Below are 24,506 nucleotides of genomic sequence, written 5' to 3'. Positions count from 1 at the left end.
TTGGTCTGCCTGCAACTCCCTGTGGCAACTCAGCAGTGTGACGACCCTCCATTGTGAACTATTAGAAATTGACAACGACCTGCTGAATTCTCTGACTCCAGACATACACAAGAACACACAAGGATGCGATCCTCAGCTCTGTGCAAGAAGTGCTAGCTTTGAGGAAATAAATAAAATAGTCTTACCTTTCCAAGAGGCACATTGACATCAAGGCCAAAGGATAAAGGCAAGAGAGAAGAACAAGAATAGAAAAAGAAACTGTAGAAGAAAAAGAAGATTGCGTAAAAACTAAAGGTCACGGCATTGTAAGCATAAGGATTATTTTTGCACTCTGTAGGACAATTAGAATAACTATGCATTCAGAAAACACTGTATTTCCCTAGTTACTTCTGTACCACTTCCCAGGCTTAGAAAACAGATCCCATTAATTTTGGTGATGAATTCCAACTGGTGCTGTATTGAAAGCCTGAGGTATAACTGTCACTATGAACCACCATGGGTTGACTGAAGTCACAAAGCTGGATATAAAAAATAGCGTGGGTAATATTTTTAACAGCATTAAAAAACAGTGCCTGCAATCCATGCTGGAAATAGTCTGGGAAAAAAAAAAAAAATGTGTATATATACAGATACACACACACACACATAATATCAAACCCTAACCATTAAATGTTTAATAATCAATTTTTGGATGTCTCATTTTAATCATGAATCCGTTGTCTTCTGAGATGTCAATTTTTGTGAGTCGAAAGCTCTTTTGAAAATTTACACTAAAAAGTCTCCTATTCAAGGTCTCCATTTGACCATGGCATAAGTTTTGCTTTGTTTTTTTATTTTCATCACAGATTATCATCTGTTATTTTTCCAAGTTATATATATTAGAAAGAAAGACACTGAGTCCTTGTATCACAAGAGTATTGGCAGAAAAGCAGAAGGAATTATGGAAAGACAAAACAAGAATCAAGTTTTGCATTATGCCCACTTGTTTCACTTTAGGAACACACATATAAACTGAAAGGGCTCATTAGCACTACTGTCATTGTACTAATATAGCCATTATTTCATATTATAGTTCACACATGGACATTGATATTTACTAATATAAGTACATTGGCAAGGCTACTACTGGAGATGCATCTTACATCAGTCTGGCATTTCTAGAAAAGACATTATTGGTAGCAGTACGCTGTGCCCATGCTATGATCTTTTTTCAACAATCCTATCTAACCTACCTACAAGTAGCAAAACAGAATGTGACAGAGTTGGGCTTATTCACCAAAAAAATGCAGTGCATATTTTTAGAGAGACACAGAGAGAGAGAGAGAGAGTGTGTGTGTCTATATATAGAGACAGTATATATAAAGAATGTGCATATATAGTTCTTTGACAGTTCAGCTTAAGGGCAAGATTCTGGTACCATATTTATACTGGATAGTCAATTACAAGCTTCAATAAAGAGGGCAGCATCGGAACCTGAGTTCCCTAGTCCCATGAGATAAGGATAATCTTCAAATCTTCACTCAGTTTCATTCAGTCCTTCCTGCTTGCTAGCCTCACCTTGCCTTTAATGGAAGTATTGCCTGTCTACCAACACAGCATTTAACAGCCAAGTAAAGGCTTCATTATTTGGTATGGCATCATTCACTGTAATTAAAAGTGTTCATTATTTCCTAAAATTAAATGTTGCAGAGGAGATTGAAGTCTGTATATACTGAAATACAAATTGAAAACAAAACATAGTAGAACACCACCAACAGGTCCAGCTGATTCAGCTAAACAAAAAGGTCATGTAGTTCAAGAGAACTAGGTCATTACTTTCAAAAAAGTTGATCAGTGTGCTTCAGAAACATAACAGAACCAACCTTTTCCTCCAGATCCTTAATTTGTCTCTTTTGGATGTCAGTTTTATCTTCTAAATCTCGTATCCTCTGTAAATCAGAAAATAAAGCATCTAGACTAAATTTTCAGTAAATTTGCTCCACTGAACAAGTAACTTAATGTTCCAAGTTCCAAAAGCCTAGAAATTAACAAATCTCTTTCTTTGGCAGGGATAATCTTGTGTAGTACCATGACTCCATCCACTAACCCTGCCTAACCACAACTTTATCATGTCTACAACTGCTCAAAATACGCTACTGCATATATGTGACTGTATCCTCAAATGCTGTAAATTAATATCAATAGCGGATCTGTTTCATATTATCTATTTTATGTTAATCCTGTGTTAAATAGATGGAAAGTGTAAGATCATGGTTATACTCTTTAGAATTATATCATGATTCATTACGATTTCTCACAGTTTGATGTACTGAAAGAGGATTAAAGTGTTACTATTAGATCTGAAATGATACATGTATACAATACTATAAAAAGATTGATTCTGTGGTGAGCAGGATACACGTAACTTGTAGACAAGGTGTATTTTTTTAGCAGAGCCTAGGTACTTTTAGAAAAATTATGTAACATGAGTTAAACTTTTGGCCCCTTGGGAAGAGAGATCCCACAGAACAGTTAACAGAACTGCTAAGTATGAAAAATGAGGCCTTGAATCTCAGTAGCTTTTCTATATTTAGTCAGGGCATAAGACAGCTGGCCAGCAAACAGCAGAGATCCAAAGAGGCAAACCAGGAGACACCTGGAGGCCCTCGCACCTGGAGAGCAGATGGCACCCCTGTGATCATCTTCCTAATTGGAGATGAGACAACTAGCTTATGGCAGCTTTCAACACCGCACTCATGGCTTACACAGGTGCCCTCTTCACTGGGTAAAAAACTGGCTGGATGGCTGAGCCCAGGGAGTTGTGGTGAACGGAGTTAAATCCAGATGGCGGCCGGTCACAAGTGGAGTCCCCCAGGGCTCAGTTTTGGGGCCGGTCTTGTTTAATATATTTATCAATGATCTGGATTGAGTGCACCTTCAGCAAGTTTGCAGACAACACCAAGTTGGGCGGGAGTGTTGATCTGCTGGAGGGCAGGAAGGCTCCTCACAGGGATCTGGACAGGCTGGATCGATGGGCCGAGGCCAATTGGATGAGGTTCAACAAGGCCAAGTGCCGAATCCTACACTTGGGTCACAACAACCCCATGCAATGCTACGGGCTTGGGGACGAGTGGCTGGAAAGCTGTTGGTGGAAAAGGACCTGGGGGTGTTGGTCGACAGCGGCTGAATATGAGCCAGCAGTGTGCCCAGGTGGCCAAGAAGGCCAATGGCATCCTGGCCTGTATCAGAAATGGTGTGGCCAGCAGGAGTAGGGAAGTGCCCCTGTACTCAGCGCTGGTGAGACTGCACCTCGAATCCTGTATTCAGTTTTGGGCCCCTCACGACAAGAAGGACACTGAGGTGCTGGAGCGTGTCCAGAGAAGGGCGATGAAGCTGGTGAGGGGTCTGGAGCACAAGTCTGATGAGGAGTGGCTGAGGGAGCTGGAGTTATTCAGTCTGGAGAAGAGGAGGCTGAGGGGAGACCTCATCACTCTCTACAACTACCTGAAAGGGGGTTGCGGTGAGGTGGATGTTGGTCTTTTCTCCCAAGTGACAAGTGGTAGGACAAGAAGAAATGGCCTCAAATTGTGCCAGGGGAGGTTCAGGCTGGATATTGGGAAAAATGTCTTTCCTGAGAGAGTGGTGAAGCACTGGAAGAGGCTGCCCAGGGAGGCGGTGGAGTCACCATCCCTGGAGGTGTTCGAGGAACGTGTGGACGTGGCCCTGCAGGACATGGTTTAGTGGGCATGGTGGTGTTGGGTTGGTGGTTGGACTTCATGATCTTACAGGTCTTTTCCAACCTTAGTGATTCTGTGAACGCTCCCTTTCCCTTTCCTTGGCCTCTCAGCCTTTCCTAACCCCATCTGCAACTCAGGCTGGCTAAGAGTTGTTCAAAGAAGCCAGAACTGCTGTGACAGTGTTAATCAGGGCAGCGGTCACGGCTGAAATCAAGAAGCTCCTCACACTGCAAAGGTCTGGTGGACCCAGTCTCAAGTCTCCCACTCAGGATCAGGCAGGACTGTGAAAACTAAGTCTTCCTGTGAGCCAGAAACCCTAACCACTGGGCATATGCTTTCTCTCTTATTCCCATAAACATTTCAGTAAGTTTTGTTTCATTGTGCAGCTGTCACATTAATCAGCATGCTGTGACTCTTTGCCATTTTACTCTAGGACCTCACAGCTTGCAGAGCTTTGAATGTTCTTTGAACATGAAATGTAGTACTGTATCTCAGCAGTGAAACGTAACACCTGCCCACTTTGCGAGGGACAAAGCATAAGTGTCTGGAAAAACAGACAGCTCTCCTGTGTAACACGAGCCAGAAGCATCCATACTGCTCCTCTTGTGCCCAATCCAATAACTAGGGATGAACATTTTTATTACAAAGCTAGACTCATGCAGACAGAATTCTGCAGGAAAACTTTGGTTTGGAATTTTAAGACTCAAAATATGTCAAAACAATCTTCCACAAGCTAGTATCACATGTGTTTGTGTACCCAGTAAAGACACAAAGTATGAAACAACCCAAAAAACTAGATGCCAGGCTTCCTCATGGCCTGGAGCTTGCCTAAATTTGACCTCAGCTTATGTTCTTATACAGCAAAGCTGAGTAGATATGCATATGCGTGGTTCCTTTTTCTTACCTGATGAGCCTGCTGGAGCAGCTCCATCCTCTCCTGAAGAATCTGGCAATCATATTCTCTGCTTTTCCTCAGCATCTGACGTCTTAGCTTTTCTACTGCTGTCCTCAGCTCTTCCTGCTGTTTTTCAGTGAGTAGTTCCCCAAACTTTATCACCGTTTCTTGCTGCAAAGCATTGTACAAGGTGGCTTCAAGCTCCTGGATCCTCTGGTTGATGCAATACCAAAAGCCAATTAGAGATGAAACATTGTTTAAAACACAGTGGGAACTGGGGAGTTGGTGGCAGATTCAGGCGCCTGCATGAGAAGTAGTCCCTGTGCTCAAGTGTGCCAAAATGTGAAAACCAGAACTCATAAAATGGTTCAGTGTTTTGACTAAAGGATACGAACTTTTATTTTTAAAATATTTTAATATTAATTTTCACTGAAATCCCTCACTTTGACTTTTTTTAAGCTGTAACAGAGATGATTAGGAGTTGGGTAGAATTTTCACACCTATTTTATAAGTGTAAAGATGAATATTTGACCCATTCTAAAATTTTGACCCATTGTGCTAAAAAACAAAAGAGGAAGGATTGAAGGTCACTGTCAGACTACTTTGCTCTTAATCCTGCTAATCAATGAGCATTCTCATTAATTTGACAAACCAAGCATGATGAACTTGCACAGCCAGTTATCAGACCTATGTATCAGAATTTGATATAGCAGTGTTTATAGCAGGAACTCTTGCTTTTTGTGGCATATCGTCTTCTTGGTATGACATGTGCAAAACAGCCAAGATTCCAGATCTGAGTTCCAGCTGGTTGCACTGACTCCAGTTGGACAAGCCAACATTAATGAGCAATATCTGCCTCCAACTGACAAAGAGTTTCAGACTTCAGGATATCTGCCTTTTTGTGACATGAAAAAGCTCGGTGTTGTGTTGAAGCTGTGCAGATTGCATGGTAGTGCATCAGAAGAATGGGAAAAATCAAATAAATAAAAAAAAGATACTAAGAAAGAAGCAAAAATCTCTCTTCCTGATCCAACAGGAGTCTGTGTCCTGTCACAGTGCTGGCCATTATGTGCTGTAGAATTTCCTTTGTACATACCATGTATGCTTGGTCGAGAGCTTGCTTCCTGTAGTCTAATTCTTCTTCCAAATAACCTTTTATTTTGCAAAATTGCTCCTAAATGAAGGATCATTTGGACAGAAAAATGAATTAGTTACTCAAAATACTTTAGTAAGTTTTATTAAATAAACTACAGATATCTGACTCAGGCAGGACTAGGAGACTGGTCTTCAACTGACACTCTGCAGAGTTATTCATTTGTGACTCAGCTAGAAAAGAAGGAAGGGAAAGTAGCTGTGGATTGCTTTTGGATGATATTACATATGATCTACATGGAACTAAATCCATCATCTCTTTGTTGACTTCAGTGATATTGCTTGGCATTTCAGTAGTGTAATTTAGGGGTTTCTGTGTGATACCTCCCCTGGCATCATGGACAACTCCCTTTGTGCTTTCTCTTATTTTGGAAGAAGTGTGAAAGTGCAATAAACTAAACAGGAACTAAACAGGCATATTCATGTTCACATTATTTGGGGGAAGCTGCTGTGCTTTAAATTCTCAGCCTACCTTAAGCTGAATTGACTCAAGTACAGACATACCATAGGAACAGAATGTGAACCAGTACAGCTATCCTGTTGTAATTATGCTTGGTCATCTTGTAGGCTACTTCCATTAACTAGAATAAGAATAGGGTAAGATACTAACTTCACTGGTGCTATAGCAACTTCAGTTCAGCTGTGAAAGTTTTGCCTTTAGGATGGTATGGGCTTAAAATGTAATGAAAGAAAACACCGTGATAATTCATTAGTTTCCCACATACTAAAATATGATATAACAGCTGATGTTTAGACTGTGAATCTTACGAGACAAAGAGTGCGGTCATTTACATCTCTGAAAAATCACTAAGCAACCTTTGAGCCCTCTGTACTTATTAATAAATAGTCATCCTCACTGAAAAAGAGAGGAAGTTTTCAGACCTTCACTATTTCTGTTTCTATGTTATTTTGCTGTTGCATGTGAACCAGACTAGTTACAATTTTATGGATTCACCAATAATCAGAGAAAGCCTGCATACTTAATTTGCCAGAAGACCTTTTTAGTTATCTTTTGGCATACTAAGTAAATGTGACACACTCAATGTCTTGCCCCTAAAATGTGTATTAAGGAAAGTTTGCTTACCATATCACTTTCCAGTTCCATCATCTTCTGATGCAGAGCAGCTTCAGCTCCCTCAATCTGCTGGATCCACTGGACGGAAGACAATGAGAGCTGTAACCTGCTGTGTTTTCTAGGCACATGGGCAGTGGCAAGCTGGACATCTACAACATCTTTTTAGTCTATTTTTAGTAAGCTATTGCTAATTCTGGGCCCATCTTGAGGCTGTTTTCCTGTGACAGGGGCAGCCACAATGTCTGTAGGTAGCACTTGACAGAAGAAGCAAGAGGATCACCATTACCAGATCACTGGAAGATGGAAAAGCACACTTTCTTGGATGGACAGGGAACCCATTTCATCCCATGGATAAGGGCCCATGATGGAGCTCTAGCATCTCAGAAATAGCTTAGCTGGGTAGATGGCAATTATTTTTGCAGAGGAGGAATTGTTGAGTAGAATCCCTGGAAGCTGTCATGTTGACAAAATTGTGTGCTGCATTTGTGTCTGCATGCCACAGAAAGGAATTTTAACCAACCCTCACTTTCTTTTTGATTTCCGAAACAAGGAACTTAAGACACATATTTTCAGTGCAAATTTTGCACACAGATCCCTTCAGAAGCTTTGGAAATCTCAGAACTAGAAATCCCACGCTATAACTAATTATGGCTTGAATGTCTGATGGTTTCTCATTCAGTTTACAGATGCAAGTTTCATTTGACATTCTTTTTGTATCTGCAGTTGTTTTAACTTCACAGCTTGGGCCAGCTGAGTTTGATATTTTTGCTGCTTTAGCAAGGTGTTTGGGACTGTGCTGGCACAGTTCACTTTATAAGGGGAATCACTTCCTACACTAGAAAGTTTGACAATATTGACAACAACAACAGAGCAGAAAATTTCCAGCATTAGATGAGGCCTTAGATAACACATGAGAAAAGCAAGCACACAATTTACCTTTTCTGCCAAGGACAATACAGTGGAAGCCTGAATTATGGCCACTTGTTCTTCATTTCTTAAATTCTGTGAAGAGAAAGAGAGGTAAGAAGAAAATTTGCAGCTGTTTCCTGCATGAATAAAGATAATCCAGGCTATAGACTAGGTCTACAGCTTTCAGGGGATCCCTGTAGTACTGGGTATCCTATTCCCATCAAAACATTCAGACTCTGTTAACATATTAAAAAGAACACTGCTTTTGCTTTTCTGCATGATATGGACTAACTATATGTTTTTATTCCATTGCATCTTATGAGAAATGTAAACTAAATTTACAGCCATTTGTCTGTCTTCATGCTAGTTTTACAAAGCTGAATTTCCATTAAAGCTTTTGTAAAAATAATGCTGATTTATACTAGCACATGAATAGACAATCATTGTCCTTCGTTTTTAGTTCTTATACACTTTCTGAAAATGTTGGCCAGAGATACAGAATGATCTCTTTTACATGGATGAGTAAAGTGGGCAGCAATGCCCACTTACAAAGCCACAGGGGATTTGATAATTCTTGCCTATTTATGAAACTATTTTCAGAGGAATCCTAGTCACGATGAAGATGTGGTTGGCTCGGACTGCCAAACTAATTCATGTGCTTTCCTGAATGACTGGAGTGCAGTCAGGCCCAGTTCTAAATATCAGTGGCCTTTGACATTCTTCCCTAGTCTGCTAAACTAGATGTTAAAGCTGCTACTTCGGTACTAGTTCTCTGACTACTGGAATCTCACAAATCCTTAACTTATGGAAATAAACATTCCTTAAATTAATTGTTCTCATACTACATAATTTAACAAGTATCTTAGAAAATAGTAATGATGATTATAGATTTCACTTACTCTACTGCACAGAATGCAGCTTGTAAAGGGAAAATACCTCCCACTTTAACTTACCCCATTATCACCTAGGATGTCTAACTGCTTTATGAGGTCTGGGATGCTGACATCCTGCAAAGAGAGAATAAAGTAAAGACATGGCATGCACATTTTATCACAGCTGCAATATCCATCCCTCCTACGAACCATGTTGAAATCAACCATTTTGTTTTATCCCACGGAATGCATCACACACTGATTTCAGTTGCCTTTGAGCCAGTTTTTATCATTATGGTGAAAATTATGAGTCCAATTCAATTGTGTCAGTCATCACACACTTTTACATTAGACTGAGTTTAAATGCTTAAAATTTAGTGGAGTTATTAGCAGAGATGAATTTAATGGGTTATATGGGCAGTATCCACCACACCTGTAGTTACAAGTGCTGCCTTATAAAACTGACCTACCTTAACCCCTTCCTTCATGCAGTAGATCTGTAGAGCACTCACACCATCTGCGAATGGGTGAATCTGGAGATTAAATGGTGGGGACCGTCTCTCTCTTTCCTGAAAATAAATTGAAAAGACACCAAAGCACATATTAGAATGAAGGAGATGCACACAGAACTCATTAAATGCCATAGCTACTGTTTATATCATGCTTCGCAAAGCCAAGCTCTTCATTTTACAAGTCAAAGAAAGAAATATTTAGACCTAGTCTGAAAAACAGTGTGCCAAGTGTGATAGGATCCTAAAACCCAAGCTAATTATTTTACAGGAGATTATTTATTTGATGTATTATGTCAATTTGCAAATTGTCTGTGGAAAGGTTGTCACCTGGCTAAGACTCAAGTGATTTGCTTAGTGAAAAGTTGAACAACTATATATTGTTGTAAATACTCCCTTTAGAAACAGGTATTTGATTTAAGACATTTGCTCATCCTGGTATGTTGTATGTTCTAATATCTGTGGAAAATAGTAAGTTCAAAAAAGTTGAACAACTTAGCTATTTATACATCTTCATTGCATAAAATCTACAAATATTTGTCCAGTTTTAAAGGACCAAAGACAAAAATAAAAATTTGAAGATGTTATTTCTCATCTCTTTCAGGTATTCAGGCAAGCACAGAAGCGAAGATCAAATTTCACTTTCAAATACACTTTTTGTTTATGAACATGTAATTCACTTGATCAGTCCAGTTCCATGTCATATGGAAACACAGCTGTCAGGTAAAACTGTGGGAAAGTTTTATAAATAAGGGACAAATCTGTCACAGCACTGATTCATGAGAGCCAGGAAAGGCTCTGTTACGTACAAGCTCTGAATGGCTAGTATATAAGGCCTTGGACAGCAACTGAAATGAACAACTGAGAAATAAATCAGCTTATACTGGAGAAAAGACCAGGTGGAAGTTTTTGTCGGTTGGCGCTCATAGCAAGAATCTGTAACTAGGGGCAGTCTGGGAAGCGGGAGATCAAGGTCTGACCCAGTCCTCTGGCCACCTGCAGAGGCTTCTGGAGCTCCTCCATCAATCTCCAGTGTCACCTGAGGGACCTTTCTTACCTAACGCAGGTAATGAGGAGAGCTGCTCAACGGGGAATGTGTCCAGTGCCTGCAAAAATGACAGTGCTTGCAAGTGGGCAGAGAGGCTGTTGCTATTCATTGTGCTAGGGCCTGCAGCCTCCAGACACAAATTAGGACAACTCCAGGCCAAGCACTATACGCACATAGGCAGGCACTGTTGGCTTTTCATACATGTCAGCATCGGCAAGAATGAGGATAAAGGCTGTAGGAGCAATATAAAATGTCTCTTATCCCCACCACAGTGGCAGGACACTGAGGTACAGAGAGATTAAATCTAAATGTGCCTCAGGAATCAATAGCATGGAAGCCATTGCAAACCCTGTGCTCCTTGGGCACCCTGGCTCTGTACCCCAGCTGTCCTCAGGTGCTCACAGCAGGGTGGCAGCACTGGCACTGCCAGCCCCGAGCACAGCACAGCCCACACCAGCACTCCCGGGGATCCGCAGACGTCCCCCAGCAGAGCTGGAGTGCCCTGAGGGATGTCGCGGGCCTGGCTGCAGCTCCCCCCACCGCAGGAGCCGATGTGCACGTTTCTCCTCTGCAATGAAGAGTGCTCTAATTGCCCAGTACAGATTGGTTTGGGTAGGACAGCCCCCCACTCCTCTCACAGCCAAGTCCCCACAGAAAAAAGAATTCAAGATTCTCTGGGTCAGAGGGGACAAGGTACAACCCTTTTACCCCCATAGGTATGGTACTGGAAGACAACAGCCCTGGGTCTGATACTTTCTCTTACAACTAACTGCTTACGCAATTTCATCAATCATGCTGAATTAAACTTCAGACAGTTCCAGTCCTTCAAGCACAGGGCTAGAGAGGTGCACTTCTCCTCACAGCAGCACTCTCACTGAAACTTGAACTCTTGTCTCATCACCCTTGCTTAAAGAGGGGAAAAGAACAAAGCCAGTATAATTTATAGATCAGCAGTAAGATTTTCATAGGGGGAAATAGGGCTTTGAAGACCCTGAAGAGAGAACTGTACCTGTGTCTCTGACTTCTTAGAGGAACACTTGACTCTTCAGCTATTAGAGATAAAAGTACCCTCAACTTTTCTTTCTCCTCCAAGACCTGCTCAGGTTCATGATGTCTACTCTCAGGATAGATCTTAGCTGTAAACCAGGATGCAGCCCTGAGCAAGGTACATGAAGATGGGATTTAAGCCTTGCTTATTTGGTTAATTTAAATGTAATTAATTTCTGTTGATTTTAGTAGACTTCAGGCCAGCAATAAGAACACAGCATGTTGACAACAGGCTGCTCCATATTTGCAGGTGTGGTAACTAAGAGCCAGGCTGACATTACTCGGCTAAGCTTATCTATGCACACTGGGAACCTAGCTCAGAGAGAGGTGAACCAGTCAAGTATGGAGCATACTATTTCCAGGTTATTACAGCTGACATACTTCAGCTCACAATTAAAAATACTGGACCTGATTTGTTACTCTGTTATATCACTACAGTGCTTGTGTAAACATTTGATTAAAGTTGGTGTCCAGTGCAAGTGCGCTAGTTTAATTTGCTACCAGCTCTACTGTAATGAGCTCATCCATCACCTCCAGCTCAAGGTTGCGGAACTCCAGCAGCTCATTCTGGTCTCGAGCATCTTGCAGCTCCTGTTGCAGACGGTTGTTTTCTGCTTCCAGTTTCTCTATCTAACAGAAATATGTAAATTCAGGATCTGTGTGACTGTTACAAGAAACATTGAATATCTGGTGGGTAGTAGTTGAGGTAGCACAGGCAATGCAAAATCCAAACTCGAGAGATGATTCAGTACTTGCTGTTTTAACTCAGTGAGTCTTTAGTTTACTGGTGAACTTCTGCTCATCAACTTCCTAAACATCATAAAATGCTTAGGTTGGACGTTTTCCCAAGAGAATCCAATCCTAGTGAAGATCAGCAGGGAAGTTAACTCTGCAGAGGTGTCAGGTTAGCTTTTTAATTAGTCTGCATTAGCTATTAAACACACTGCTCTCATGGTAAAGCACTGGAATAGATTGTCTGGGGGAGGGACGTGGAGACATTATTGTTGGAGGATTCTAGGAACAGGTTGGATAAACATCTATCAGGAATGACACAGAAACAGCTGCACATGCCTTGGAGAAGAGCTTGGGCTAGATCAGAGATTCCCAGTGGGTAGTACATGAAGGACAGATGGCATGCAGGGAGAGCTGTCTTTGTGGAGGCAGTTACCTGAGCAGCCATCCCACCCCATGCAAGCACTTGTGTGAACTGCATAGCCAGCATCTCCACACAAGTAGTTCTGTCAATTAGCAGACAGACTGACATACCACCCATTGGCCAGTTGTCTATAGATTGCTTGTTGTGGACAACTCCACCACTAGCTCCTCAGCCTGCTCTCTTCTGCAAGTCTCCAGCCAGTGCCAGGACATGTATTTTGCAGTCAGGTTGTCTGAGTAGACCCCAGACAAGGACAGCTAGGGAGCATGGTAAGACTGAGGTCAAATGAGCCCCCATGGGTTGGTTTGTCTGGATGGGGAAGGATGGCACAGGGCTGGAGACTTACTAGGTGTGTTTATGGAAGGGGAGAAACACAGGCTAAGAAACCTCATCTGGGAGGTGAAAGATGGCAGGAGACCCGGTACTGGGAGTTATGGCCTCTTGCTGATGGCAGTTATATGTATGGCCACTGCTGTTACAGTTGGTGATATGCAAGCAATGTTGAGGTTCCCTCGTACCCTTATATTCCATGATTAAAAATATATACATACTTATAAATATATATACACACACAAACAGGTGATATTCCTAAATGTACCAAGGGATTGAGCAGTACAAGTTCCACTGGACCTAGGGATGACTTTAAGCCCTTAAAAATATACAGAATGCACAGGGACTAGGAGTATGAAAGGATCCTGGTGTTAGAGGGTGACTGCATTTCTACTGTGCTTTCACACCCAGAAGCTAAGCTCAAAACATCCTGCCAGTGCAGCAGCAGCAGCAGCCTCTTCAGTGCAATGCTACTGGAACACAAAGGTCGTTCTGGCTCGGAGGCACTGATGAGTAGAGCTTCCAGCTCTCAGGCTGGAGCTTACCAGCAGAGCTGGTGCATCAGCAACTGCCAGCAACAACAGTACCTAAGCAGAGCTAGAGAGGGCTTCTCTTTCCATACGTTATCCTGCCCATATCAATCTATGGTGTTCTATCCTTATACTACACCTATAAGCACCAGACTGCATGTCCAAAAAGTGTATTGCAAGATCCAGATCACCCTTCAGAGTGAGCATGCAAAACTTGGGAACATACCTTGTCTAAAAGCTCTTGGTTCCTCTTAATGAAAAGCTGTTTGTCTTCCACCCAGTGCGAGTCCTGTTGGATGAAGCAGTACTATTACAGAATAATCAAACTCCATGAGGTTGGGCACGTTTATTGAAAATCGGAGCCACAATATTCAGGCTTTAAAATCCTACAGAAACAAACTGTCGTTTACAGAGTAACAACATATTGGTCTACCAAGCTATAGCAAGGCTTCTGAACTCGCTAGACCTGCCTGTTTACTGAACAGCGACATTAAATCTCATGGAAGTCTATACTGAAATTGTGCTAGGTAATTTGTAAGCAGAGCAGGTACGATCCAAAACAGGAAAAGAAAATACACAAGAAGTGCCTACCTGCCCTTTCTGTGCCAAAGTTTTCTCCAGATCTTCTATTTTGGCTTTGTATCTCTGGACTTCAGCTTGGAGCTGCTCCTGAGCCTGTTGAAATCAGGCACAGCATTAAACAGTAACAGAAACATTTAGGTGAATATTTCTAAAGTTGGTGCAATGCGTGCCTTTGTGAAAACCCACAGGCCTCCTTTTACCTTTAAAACCCAACCCCTTCACACCTGGGCAAAAGATGAGAAAACCCTTGTGATTCCGTGCCAAACTGCAGAATTACCTGCTTTGGCATGCCTGCCTAACTGCAGGGTTTTCAGGTTCAGGTGGAGGACAGCCCCTTGTAAACTGAGTGATTGTGTCCATTCTTAATTGTCACTCTCTTTAAATGTACTCAGCAAATGAATGAAACAGACATCTCTCAGTTATATGGACATTGTACATAACTCCATTCCCTTGTATGTCACTTTGAGGGGTTTGTATGTCCTGATAGCAATGAAATGCTTTTACCCTCAAACAAATACTGACCTTGGCTTCTCTTTCAGCATCTATGATGCCTCCTGTTTGCTCCTGCAGTAGTGCATACGCTCTCTGCAGAGCCTGGTACTCCTTTGTCAGCTGTCGAAACCGCAGCTCTGATTCTTCTGCTGCTAAACCCTGAAGGATGAGAAAGGACCTGTCTAAGCACCAGACAGTAGAGCACTGCCAAAGCAAAGAATGCAAGTGTGATTTGTTAAGCACAATAGTTGGTTTACAGGTCTTGATTCAAATAGCTTTTTTGGTGAGCTTGCTGTGATATGAAGAATGTGAAATTTATACAGCGTTTATATGTCTTTAAGCTAAAAGAAATGTGATAGGTTTATTTTCTTGAAGGGGAGAGGAAAAAAATCATCTCAGATTGCAATGAAGTCACAGCTGTAGACTCTATGAACCAGATTTGGAAAGAACCTCTCAGCATTTCAGTGTATCAGTAAGCAAAATTGAAACCAAACTTAATGAAGAACTTAGCACTCAATATGCACTGTAAAAACCTAAGTGTTTTTGAGACCCTGGCCACTTGTTTTGGAAGTTAAAGTCTCTTGAAAACCTGTCCTTGCCTATGGAAAGAGTCAGATCTTACCTCATCCAGATCATCATCTGGGGTTGCTGGTGTTCTGTCTGTTCTGTATGAGGCCACGGAGGATGTTTCAGAGTCCATGGAATCATCATCATATCCAAAAACCGTATCCACCACATGTCTCTAAAGAAGGGAAAACATGATTTCTGAATCTCCTTGGAAACAGGTAGCATGAGTTTCTGATGGGGGGAAAGGTTAGTTCAAAATCACATTGCTAGTTACTTAAAAAAGGCAAGACATGAAAAAAGAGCAATGGGCTACCCCTGCAATTACCATCTCCAAACAAACACAAAGGGAACCATATTGAAGATTAGGTCTTGTGCTGGTGGAGAATGAGTTTGCCTATTAAATTTTCTGAGCTGAGGATCTGGCTCAGTCTAAAACTTGGAAAACATAATGGGAGCAGCAACATGCTAAAGGAAAAGTCTCTGCCCTTGCAGGGAGGCAGGAGAATTGTTTGTTAACTCCAAAGCTGTTCAGAAGACATCTATCAACATGCAGACTGGTATGCAAAGATAACACCATAAAGAGCTGGAAATGTGTGCAGAATAGAGAACCCTCCTTCTATCACAGACACTGCTGATATTTTTATTATCTCAGTGCTTCTCTCACTGATATTGCTGTTGGAGTAAGTGAGTGAAAACTATGCTAATACAAAACTAGCACGAAGGAACTTTTATCTTGCACATCTTTCCAGTACTACAGTAACTGCCACATGTTGTAAGAGATTGCTCACACTACACAGTTTGGTTGTATGTCTGACACCTCACTATCTCCAATCTCAGTAACTGAATTAAATAAAATGAAAGCTGTGAGTCATGTCCTATGAAAGTATAGATGCTTTATCCTGCAGGCTTGGTTTCGGGGTACAGATCTGAGCATTTAAATACTTGGCTTATGAATAATTCTGCAGACAAACTGATTAACAAGCACTTAAGATGCACTTCTGCTTTGCAACATTTTTCAGTTTTGCTGACAGGTTACAACGTTCTAAACCTGGAATTTGAATCACACAAAAAACGTGTACCAAAGATGCAAATAAACTTTTGCATATATTATCTTTTTTTGTTCATGATTTTTCCAAGCGAAGACAATAGCCATATTCTCCCATGCTACAATCTCTGGCTTAGAAATAAAGTTGACTGATGAAAATACTTCTTAGTCCTTGTCTCCCAGGTATGTCTGCTGTGTGTTGCTTCAAAACCCATACAGAAACAATGTGATGACACATCTAGGATTTACTGGTCTGAAATTCTCTCTGTGTGTAGGAGACTGTTGCATTACTTTCACAGGACATGGCTGAAGTACTACAGGATGTCCTTGGAGGACAAAGAGCAACCAAGCTCTGTTTCCTCTACAGTATTTCCGCTTTCTGGAGGTGGGACGTGGCTGTTGCAAAGTCATTCTTCACATCTAGCTGATAAAGGAGCTACTTGAACCACTACCGACTACTCAGCTCTAAAATTGTTCTAAATCGTATCAGCTTTGGACTCAACCCAATTCAGGGTGATACAAGGGGTAGCCAAAGGCCTAATGGAACTGAGCAGGAGAAAATGACACTGAATTTTTCAGGCAGAAACTTTCACTTGAAGAATAAAGATGCACAAGGATTATTTTAGCCCATATGTGCTGTGAAAAAAAGATAGCAGAAGATAGACGGGAAGGTCTCTGGAAACATAAATATATCTCAGAATAATAGACCTTCCGACTAATATTTATAGAAACCAGATAGAATGAAGATTATTTCAGAGAGGGGGGAAAAAGCCCCATTTTGCTGAAAATAAAACAGATATGCAAACTTAACTGAATTTCAAAGTGGGCTTGAAAAGCTCTCCCAAAGTAACTAGGGTGTTTATAAACCCGATCACTAAAGCAGATTGTTATAATCCACAAAGCTCTCTTTAATCAGATTGCTAAGGTGTGTTTTCCTACAGAGCCTACTAGTATTTTTATAAGCTGAAAACAATTTTTCCTCTTACCTTAATTGGCTTTGAGCTCCTTTTATGCTTTCTGCGACGAATGAGTTTCTCCCTGTCCTGGAAAATAAGATTAAAAAGTTACTCGCTCTTCTCTTGTTTGCAGCTATAAAAGGCCAAATCTACAGAGGAAATAAATCACTGGGCTTCCACCGACTCTCGGTTCATACATTCAAACAGGAATCTGATCCGAGGTGGAAGGGAGGATTCATATTCAAATCTGTACATGTGCCACCTGAAAACCACTTGAAGAAGGGAAGATGGGATATCTGAAAAAACCCGTTGTTGTGCAGTTGCCTTGACAGGCTGTCAAATGACAGGCGCTGATGGATTTCCTGTTAAAATCACTGGGAGGCCTGTTGCCTTCAGCCTGTCTGCCTTCCCTGCAGAGGACATGCTGCCTCTGTCTCAAAGTCATTAAATGATGGTAGTGTTGATCTCACCGCTCCTAGCAATGATGTCTTAGAAGAGGCAACAGCCTGTTTTGGAGTTCCTTTCTCATTTCCCTCAATATCATAATGCAAAGTCAGCTGAAAAAAGGACTGTCAGTATTAAATGACTGAAGAACTAGTGAACCATTGTCTAGCAGCACATGCTTTTCCAACGCATGATATTGCACCATGTGCTTGCCTCTTGTTAAGGAAATTTTTTAATGGTAGCTTATTATAACAGTAAAACAGCTTGGCACAGCCCTGCCTTGTGAACATGTAGGTATCTTCCCAAGCTCTACAATCCTTGGTCTGCGTTTCATTTCTAGAGCTCAATTCACACGCAAGAGTTATACTTTTGAGTTGCAGGGGCTGATGCTCCACTAGAAATTCAGTTAAACTGCACCCACGCACACCTACATCTAAAAATTTGCAGGTGTTAAAAGTAAGATAAGATATTAACCCTCAGACCTCTAGTTAATAAGAAAAAATACTATCAATGGTGAACTGTACACAGGAATTATTCCTAATTTCCTGGTGCTCTGGACATACCCTTGTTAACTCATCAATTATGTTCTGTTGTTCTATGACCTGAAGCTTTAAGAATTCAGTTTCTTGCTCCTCATTAGCCTGATCCAGGTCATTCAGAGATCTTAATTTCTTTAGAGGAGGATGCGATGTCATTTTTTCTCTCTGGGGTAAGAAGAAGAAACAGATAAAATAAGATCCAGCAATAAAAAGACAAAAAGACCACCTTTCATTTAAAAATTAGACATTATCTTTCATTTAAGCTGTACAGCCCTTTAAATATGCTTCAGCTACACCATTTTTATAACTTTATTAATACCCGTCAGCACTTCTTAACAGTAAAGCAGCACAGCAAGGCTGAGTTCTTCAACCAGAACAACAAAGCTTTATCTATTTACTTATTGCGTGGCAATATAGTCTCTACAGCAGCCCTTAAATGTCTAATACCATAGCTCTTCCTTTGCCATGCATCAAGATGCCCCAACATGTGGCAACTGTAGTTGAATCCCCTACCTGTCCAGTGGGTATGCAAATAGTATTTACTCCCATGACACCATCCATACCTTACTGATACCCATCATATGGCCATATACAGTGAGAAAATGCATATTCTTTAGTCATGTGAAAGACGTGCATCCAGTCAGAAGAGGAGGAAAGGCAAAAAATATGGTACCAGATCTATTTTAACTAGAAGTCCACATCCTGCCTGCTCCTGAGCATATGTGGGAGAAGAGATGGCTACAGCCCATGAGAATTATTCTAGCCACCCACAGCTTGCTAACTTCCATAATTTGGGCATCTATATTGTAAAGAGCAGATGTCAGGGAGCTAAGTTAGAACATATGTGCTGTGTGCACATATATGCACCGACAGTGCTGCCCACTGATGTCTAATGTATGCAGATTCCCAAGTCCCTTCTCTTTGCTGTGGGAGAGCCCAAGGGGCTGTGATCTGTACTACCACAGCTGTGGAGGAAGAATTCTGACTCATGACACCTGCAATAAGTTTGTGTCTTCTGGGCATGGGTGAATTGCAAAGTCTTAAAGTAGATTAACCTTGTAAGACTAAAGCCTTTTTTCTATAAGACAAGAAAGTGAATCTCATCGTCTCATCCTAATCAGCAGTAAAGCTGCATCTATGGCAGAACAGTCAGCCTGCTCAAGATGAGGACAGTGGCTATTACAAGCCAGAGACAAGACACACAAACACACTTAGCAGAGGAAGTCATCTCAGCCTGCCAGCTTACATCTGGCAACCCAGAACTTCCACCTCCTTTTTTTATTAATGCCAAAGTAGTATCGGTGCATGTGTAGGACTGGATTCTGACTGATAGTCAGGGAAATTCCATTTGAAGGATTTTTTTTACAGCTATAACTGCTTTGACCCCACTTCATATAGCCCAGATATGTGACATTTATAACCCTAGCCACCACACCACCATTGTCCATTTCCCATATCCATCTACCATGCGTATGTTTCATGGAAAGATTGAATGTGCTCAGTTGCAGACCAGAACTTTACTTTGCCATCATCAGCTCCAACAAGAACATGTACATTCAAAGATGAACATCATGCTGTCTGAGAACATTGCTCTTAACAGCCTCCTTTTTGAGTTCCAGATGCAAAATAGCACAGTGGGATATGACTCAATGATACAGCTATTTTTTTTCTTCTTTTAAAACAATTGAAACTCAAAATTCTAATTTTTTTGATAGTATTAAAGACTGTGATTATGCTTTCACTTTAATATATTGCACATGTATGCATAATACACAATGTTCTAGTATGTAAGTCTATTACATACAGGCCTAAGCATGGCTATATCTTATCAATAGTATTACATACTATATACAACACATTTTCTCTATGTATATACATGCATACAGTATGCAGATGTGGCCAACATAGCAGACATAGATCATACAGTAACCCTCATTTTGCTCTTCAGTACCAACCATTTCTATATTTTCTTTAGTGACTGCTTTGAGTTTGTCTTCCATGCGCTGCAAAGACTGCATAAGTTCATCATTTCTCTTCGTGAGGCACTTGTTCTTTTCCAGAAGAGGTTTACATTGTTTCTCAGCTTCTCGGACACGCTTCAGCTGGATTGATAATAGCAATTAATAATTGTAAATAATACAAATAAAAGATTTTTTTTTCTCCTTCCTTTGTTAGAAGTATTTTTGTTACTTCCCTGTTGGACTACTGTCCCAGTAAAATGCCAAACAAAGTGATCTAATGGAACTGATGCTTACAGCTTCCATAACTTCCATGACTATTTATCTATAAATCTCAAAGCATAATTCTGCATATCTGTTTCCGAAAGATGGTTTTATCTATGCAAAAACTCAGACATAGAGATGAAGCAACCCAACACACAGTCAGGCAACTGGAAAGCTGCTACAGAAGTCTGAAATGACCTGTACTTTATCTGCAAGAAACCCATTGTTTTTCTCATTGAAAAACAGATTTGCATAGGTACCTATTCAGTCTGGATCACAGCAATAACATAGTTTTGTTTTTAATGCCACACAGTGAAATACTTGTGCACATGCACAAGTTTGTTTTAATCAACAAATCACATAACATTTAAACAACAAATCCCATAAGATAGGAAGGTATCTTATGGCATGCTTAGAATTTCCAGTATTGGTACAACTAGAGTTTTAACCAAGATCTCTTCCTCTGAAAAATTAGTTCCATCCAGTAATACTGAGTGTTTTATAGAAATAATTTCTTTTTCTAAAGGAGGACAAAGAAGATGGTGTGTCACTGTGGAAAGACATCATCTTTGTGCCCAGACAATCTACCTAACAAAGGCACTGTCCCAGTTCTGGAAAACTGTTCGTCACCAGGAGGTTCCTGACCCTTGCAGTTCTGCTGGGGAAAGGACTGCAAGTTTTCTGTAGGTATTAAGGACAGTTAACCACATCTGCTTACATCATCACATCATCTTACTAGGCTATTTAAACTAACCCAGTGATTTTGTCTGAAGCAGGTTAGCAAGTACCTGAAGATCCCTTCTGCTAACAGGAAAGAGGGGAGCAGCTAGGAAGTGGTTACATCTTTGATCAGCACAGTTGTGGGCAAAACAACCATTTGTCCTACCCTAAGAACAAAGTTAGTTGTTGCTGTTCCAAATCTATATTAAAGTGTATAGTATTTTCAGCAGTACTCCTGGTCACATTTAACCAACTGTGTTCATTGTAGTCACATCGTGCAAGATACAGCTTAGAAGCCTTCTAAAATTATTTAATGACATGCAACAGCTAATCAAGCTGACTCATCAGACTCCAAGCTATTCAGTATCACAGAAATTTGGGGGTTGAGAGCTTTTTGTAAGTGAAGAGAGACACATGAACATATTTGTAATTTGCAATCTTGATAAGACATTATTTTGTAAATATTACATTGTGAACATTGAGGAGAGCCAAGACAGCTAAATTGATATGAAAGAAGTGCATTAGGACTCCTAGCTGAGGAATAAAAAAAAATTAAAAAAAAAAAAAAAAATCAAGAGTTTAATTTCACCACCCCCATCCTTAATCACAGAAGTAGAAATACATAGAGGTTAAAAAGCCAGGGTGCTGACTTCAACACACAGGTACCACCACTGAGGAGTAAATCGGATAAAGGGATCAATTCACTGTTGTCCATTCTCCCTAGATCCAATACTTAACTATTCTCAACCTGGTCAAATACTGGACTACAGACATTACTTCATTTACAAGATAAGTCTCACCATACATTGCTGTATACTCAGAAAGTCAAGGAGGGAACATAAACATTCATATAGAAACCTATAAGCCTCTCTGCCTCAACTTTCGTTGTGATTTTGTACTCGTATAACTTCAATGAAATTACTGTTTAATTCTACGGTAAAAAAATCATCCTCAGCCTCCCGAGTGACTAGCCTGGTGGATGGAAAAGGCATATTCATCACTGGCTATCATCCTTGGATCCTCCTCTCTTTGCCTTTCCCTATGGCTCCTGACCTCCTCTGTCTGATAGTGCAAAGCTCACACACCAGTTCGTTTCGTTCGTCAACGAGCAACGTGTTCCTGTCTTCCAGCTTCCGGATTGTGGCATTCAGTTCTGCTATCCTCTTCTGGTTTCTGCGCAAGTCCTGTTTGTTGGCGACAACGTAATACAGTTACTGATTCTTTTCAAAATACATGCTTGGGAAAAGAATCCTCAAAAACCGCACACCAGTCAACTTAAGCTGTCATCGTCAACAAATTATATTTATGGATTTTTACAGTACCGAACATGCTGGCAGAAATATATATATTTTTGGAAGAAAGTATCTAGTTTGGGGGATACTTTAAGATTGAAATTTTTCCGTCGCTTAAAAAAATACAAAAAAACCCATCCAAACAGATGTTGATATTTTTTTTATGAGGGGGAAGAAAAAGCAAAAAGTGAAAAGATCATAATTTTTATTGCCTTTTCCTATACATTGCTTCTATTTGCTGACGCACTGTGTCAGGTGAGAAAGTAAGGACATTCCTTTCCGTTTCAACTGCATTTACTTACTTATTCCTTATTTGCATATGTGTAAATATGTGTATATATACACATTTGTTGTATAAACATCATATATTTCAACACACAACCAGTGAGTTGCATGCTTTGTGAATGACAGCAAGAGCTATGTGGAGAATAAGACAGAGAAAGAGGAAGATCTCCTAAGAGTCTCCCAGATTTACCCCCCCAGCCTTCTCCCTGCCCATCTTCCCAATTCTATCTGGCTTTGAGGATGCAGGCTATCCAGGTAGTTATGTTCATGGAATGATTCTTTCAAAGGTGCACTAATTATTTAAGATGTTTTATATTTGTAAATAGAGTAACTGAGGAAAAAGCCTTACAAAGCTTTGTCTCACTAGCATTCTCTCTGAAGAATCTATGCACATAACTTCTCTGTAGTGAGTAAGAGTGGGAATGTTTTCCCAGGGCCTGAGGAAATATCTAAGCAAGAGAAACACAGCCATGTTTTCTGTTTCAGTAAAACCTGCGTACAGGGCTGCTGCAGTGCTCCGAACCATCTCCAGCCCTTCCTGGGATCTCTCTTTTGGGACTGCTCATGTTACACTCTGCCTCCTTCACCAAGAACAGCTGTTCATCCAGAGCTTCCTTCTGCAGCTGCAGCTTCTGCACATAGCCTGTCTGTGTCTCCAGCTCTTTCTCCAAGGAAAATATAATCCTGTCTTTAGCCTTGATCTCGTCCATCTGAATGAGAGAAACATCAGAACAACAATATTACTGTGTAAAGGCAACAGCATTGCAGCCTTCTCCAATCTAGTAGTATATGATTTTCTTAATAGTGGTGTTCAACGCTTAAATCTGCTATTTCATACTTCACTAGGCTTGTAAAACAATACACTTTGAGGTTTCAGCCATAACCGTACACACTTCACACCAGGAACAGGTGTGATATGCTAACAGATAATTGCATGAAGAGTTCAGGCTTTCACATTGCATTTTGGTCAGTTATTTATACTAGTGAAAAATAAGTATAAACTCTGACAAAACCAAAAAAATTTAGACTAGCTCCTGCTCATTTAAATGGAGCTACATTAGCTGAGACAGTAGAGGTTATAGTACGATTCTCACAAACAGAAGGTCTGAGCAGGCCCAGTATTTCTTAAAGCTAATTGCCATGTTATTAATCTTCTGCTGAGTGCAAACTCAAAGCTATTAGTTTTATTGTTACTTCATTCCTGCCTAATATCCCAGGACTATCCAAGACAAAAAGAAGTGCCTCTTATTTCACCTCACAGCAACTTTAAGAATGATGGCTGAAAGGAAAATTTTAGATTAAAGCTTAGAATAAGATCAGCCCATACAAGCCTTGCAACCATGAAAATTCGCACAGAGCTGCTAACATCACTAAGCTCAAGAAAATTTGGTGAACCAGAATTTGCAAATCACTCCAGCCCATAAAAGTACCATTATCTGAGAATTATGTGAATCATTCCCTGAAAACAAAAATCATATCTATGCTAATTTTTGCTTAAAGCTGCCAAAGATACTTTCTGATCTTGCAGCTTTCTAGGCTTGCTGAAATCCTCCCCAAAGTATTTTTTCAGATGAGTAAGGCTGGATTCTGATCTCCATTAACCAGATGTCACTCTGATGTAACTTCCTCCACACTGATAGCAATACAATGGAATTGGAAACCGCTTGTGTAAATCAGATAAAAATAATTCTGGACTTGTTCAAGGTTCTTCTGCAAGTAAATAGCCTTCAAAAAAAGCCTTTCATTGGTTGCTAAAGATAAAATCATACAATGCCTATGTGGAACCTGAGTTGATCTTAATGATACTAAATGTCTCAGTTTTATCCTGAATTTCTAGTTCCTTTTTATATTAAAACCCTGAAAATAGATCCTCAATTGCAGATGAGACAAAAAGTAGTTTGTCCTCATGGCTACACAGAACTGCAATAGGGATCAAAGTAACAAGAAGGGTCAAAATTCAGAAGGCAGATATGAAGCATCCACCACTACTAGTCTGTACTACATTATTGAGCATTTTGGCAACACAAGAATATACCTCCAGAACACAAAAAAAATAATAATCACTCTTGATAGTTTAAATTACCATTTCTTTTACTTAACTGTCAAATCTTGAATTCCAGTTT

General features: G+C 40.5%; 1 protein-coding gene across 2 annotated transcripts in view; it reads right to left on the bottom strand.

The window, feature by feature from the left end:
• Positions 1 to 207: 207 nt before the first annotated feature.
• The window catches only part of JAKMIP2 (janus kinase and microtubule interacting protein 2), a 30,112-nt gene continuing 5,813 nt past the window's right edge, over positions 208 to 24,506 (bottom strand). Inside the window, exons 3-20 of one of the 2 annotated variants that reach the window (XM_059825639.1) lie at positions 22,884 to 23,093; positions 21,892 to 21,990; positions 19,820 to 19,966; positions 17,889 to 18,029; positions 16,912 to 16,968; positions 14,936 to 15,055; positions 14,344 to 14,472; positions 13,831 to 13,914; positions 13,466 to 13,528; positions 11,755 to 11,853; positions 9,090 to 9,188; positions 8,701 to 8,754; positions 7,775 to 7,840; positions 6,848 to 6,916; positions 5,708 to 5,785; positions 4,621 to 4,824; positions 1,863 to 1,928; positions 208 to 258 (exon numbers count right to left, since the gene is read on the bottom strand). In XM_059825639.1, coding sequence (XP_059681622.1) covers positions 208 to 258; positions 1,863 to 1,928; positions 4,621 to 4,824; positions 5,708 to 5,785; positions 6,848 to 6,916; positions 7,775 to 7,840; positions 8,701 to 8,754; positions 9,090 to 9,188; positions 11,755 to 11,853; positions 13,466 to 13,528; positions 13,831 to 13,914; positions 14,344 to 14,472; positions 14,936 to 15,055; positions 16,912 to 16,968; positions 17,889 to 18,029; positions 19,820 to 19,966; positions 21,892 to 21,990; positions 22,884 to 23,093 — 1,836 coding nt within the window. The remainder of the gene's footprint in view (positions 259 to 1,862; positions 1,929 to 4,620; positions 4,825 to 5,707; positions 5,786 to 6,847; positions 6,917 to 7,774; positions 7,841 to 8,700; positions 8,755 to 9,089; positions 9,189 to 11,754; positions 11,854 to 13,465; positions 13,529 to 13,830; positions 13,915 to 14,343; positions 14,473 to 14,935; positions 15,056 to 16,911; positions 16,969 to 17,888; positions 18,030 to 19,819; positions 19,967 to 21,891; positions 21,991 to 22,883; positions 23,094 to 24,506) is intronic. The other variant, XM_059825640.1, reaches the window with a different exon arrangement.

This window comes from Gavia stellata, chromosome 16, assembly GCF_030936135.1.
Source record: "Gavia stellata isolate bGavSte3 chromosome 16, bGavSte3.hap2, whole genome shotgun sequence".
NCBI classification, from domain to species: domain Eukaryota; kingdom Metazoa; phylum Chordata; class Aves; order Gaviiformes; family Gaviidae; genus Gavia; species Gavia stellata.
This window is presented reverse-complemented; position numbering and strand designations above follow the sequence as displayed.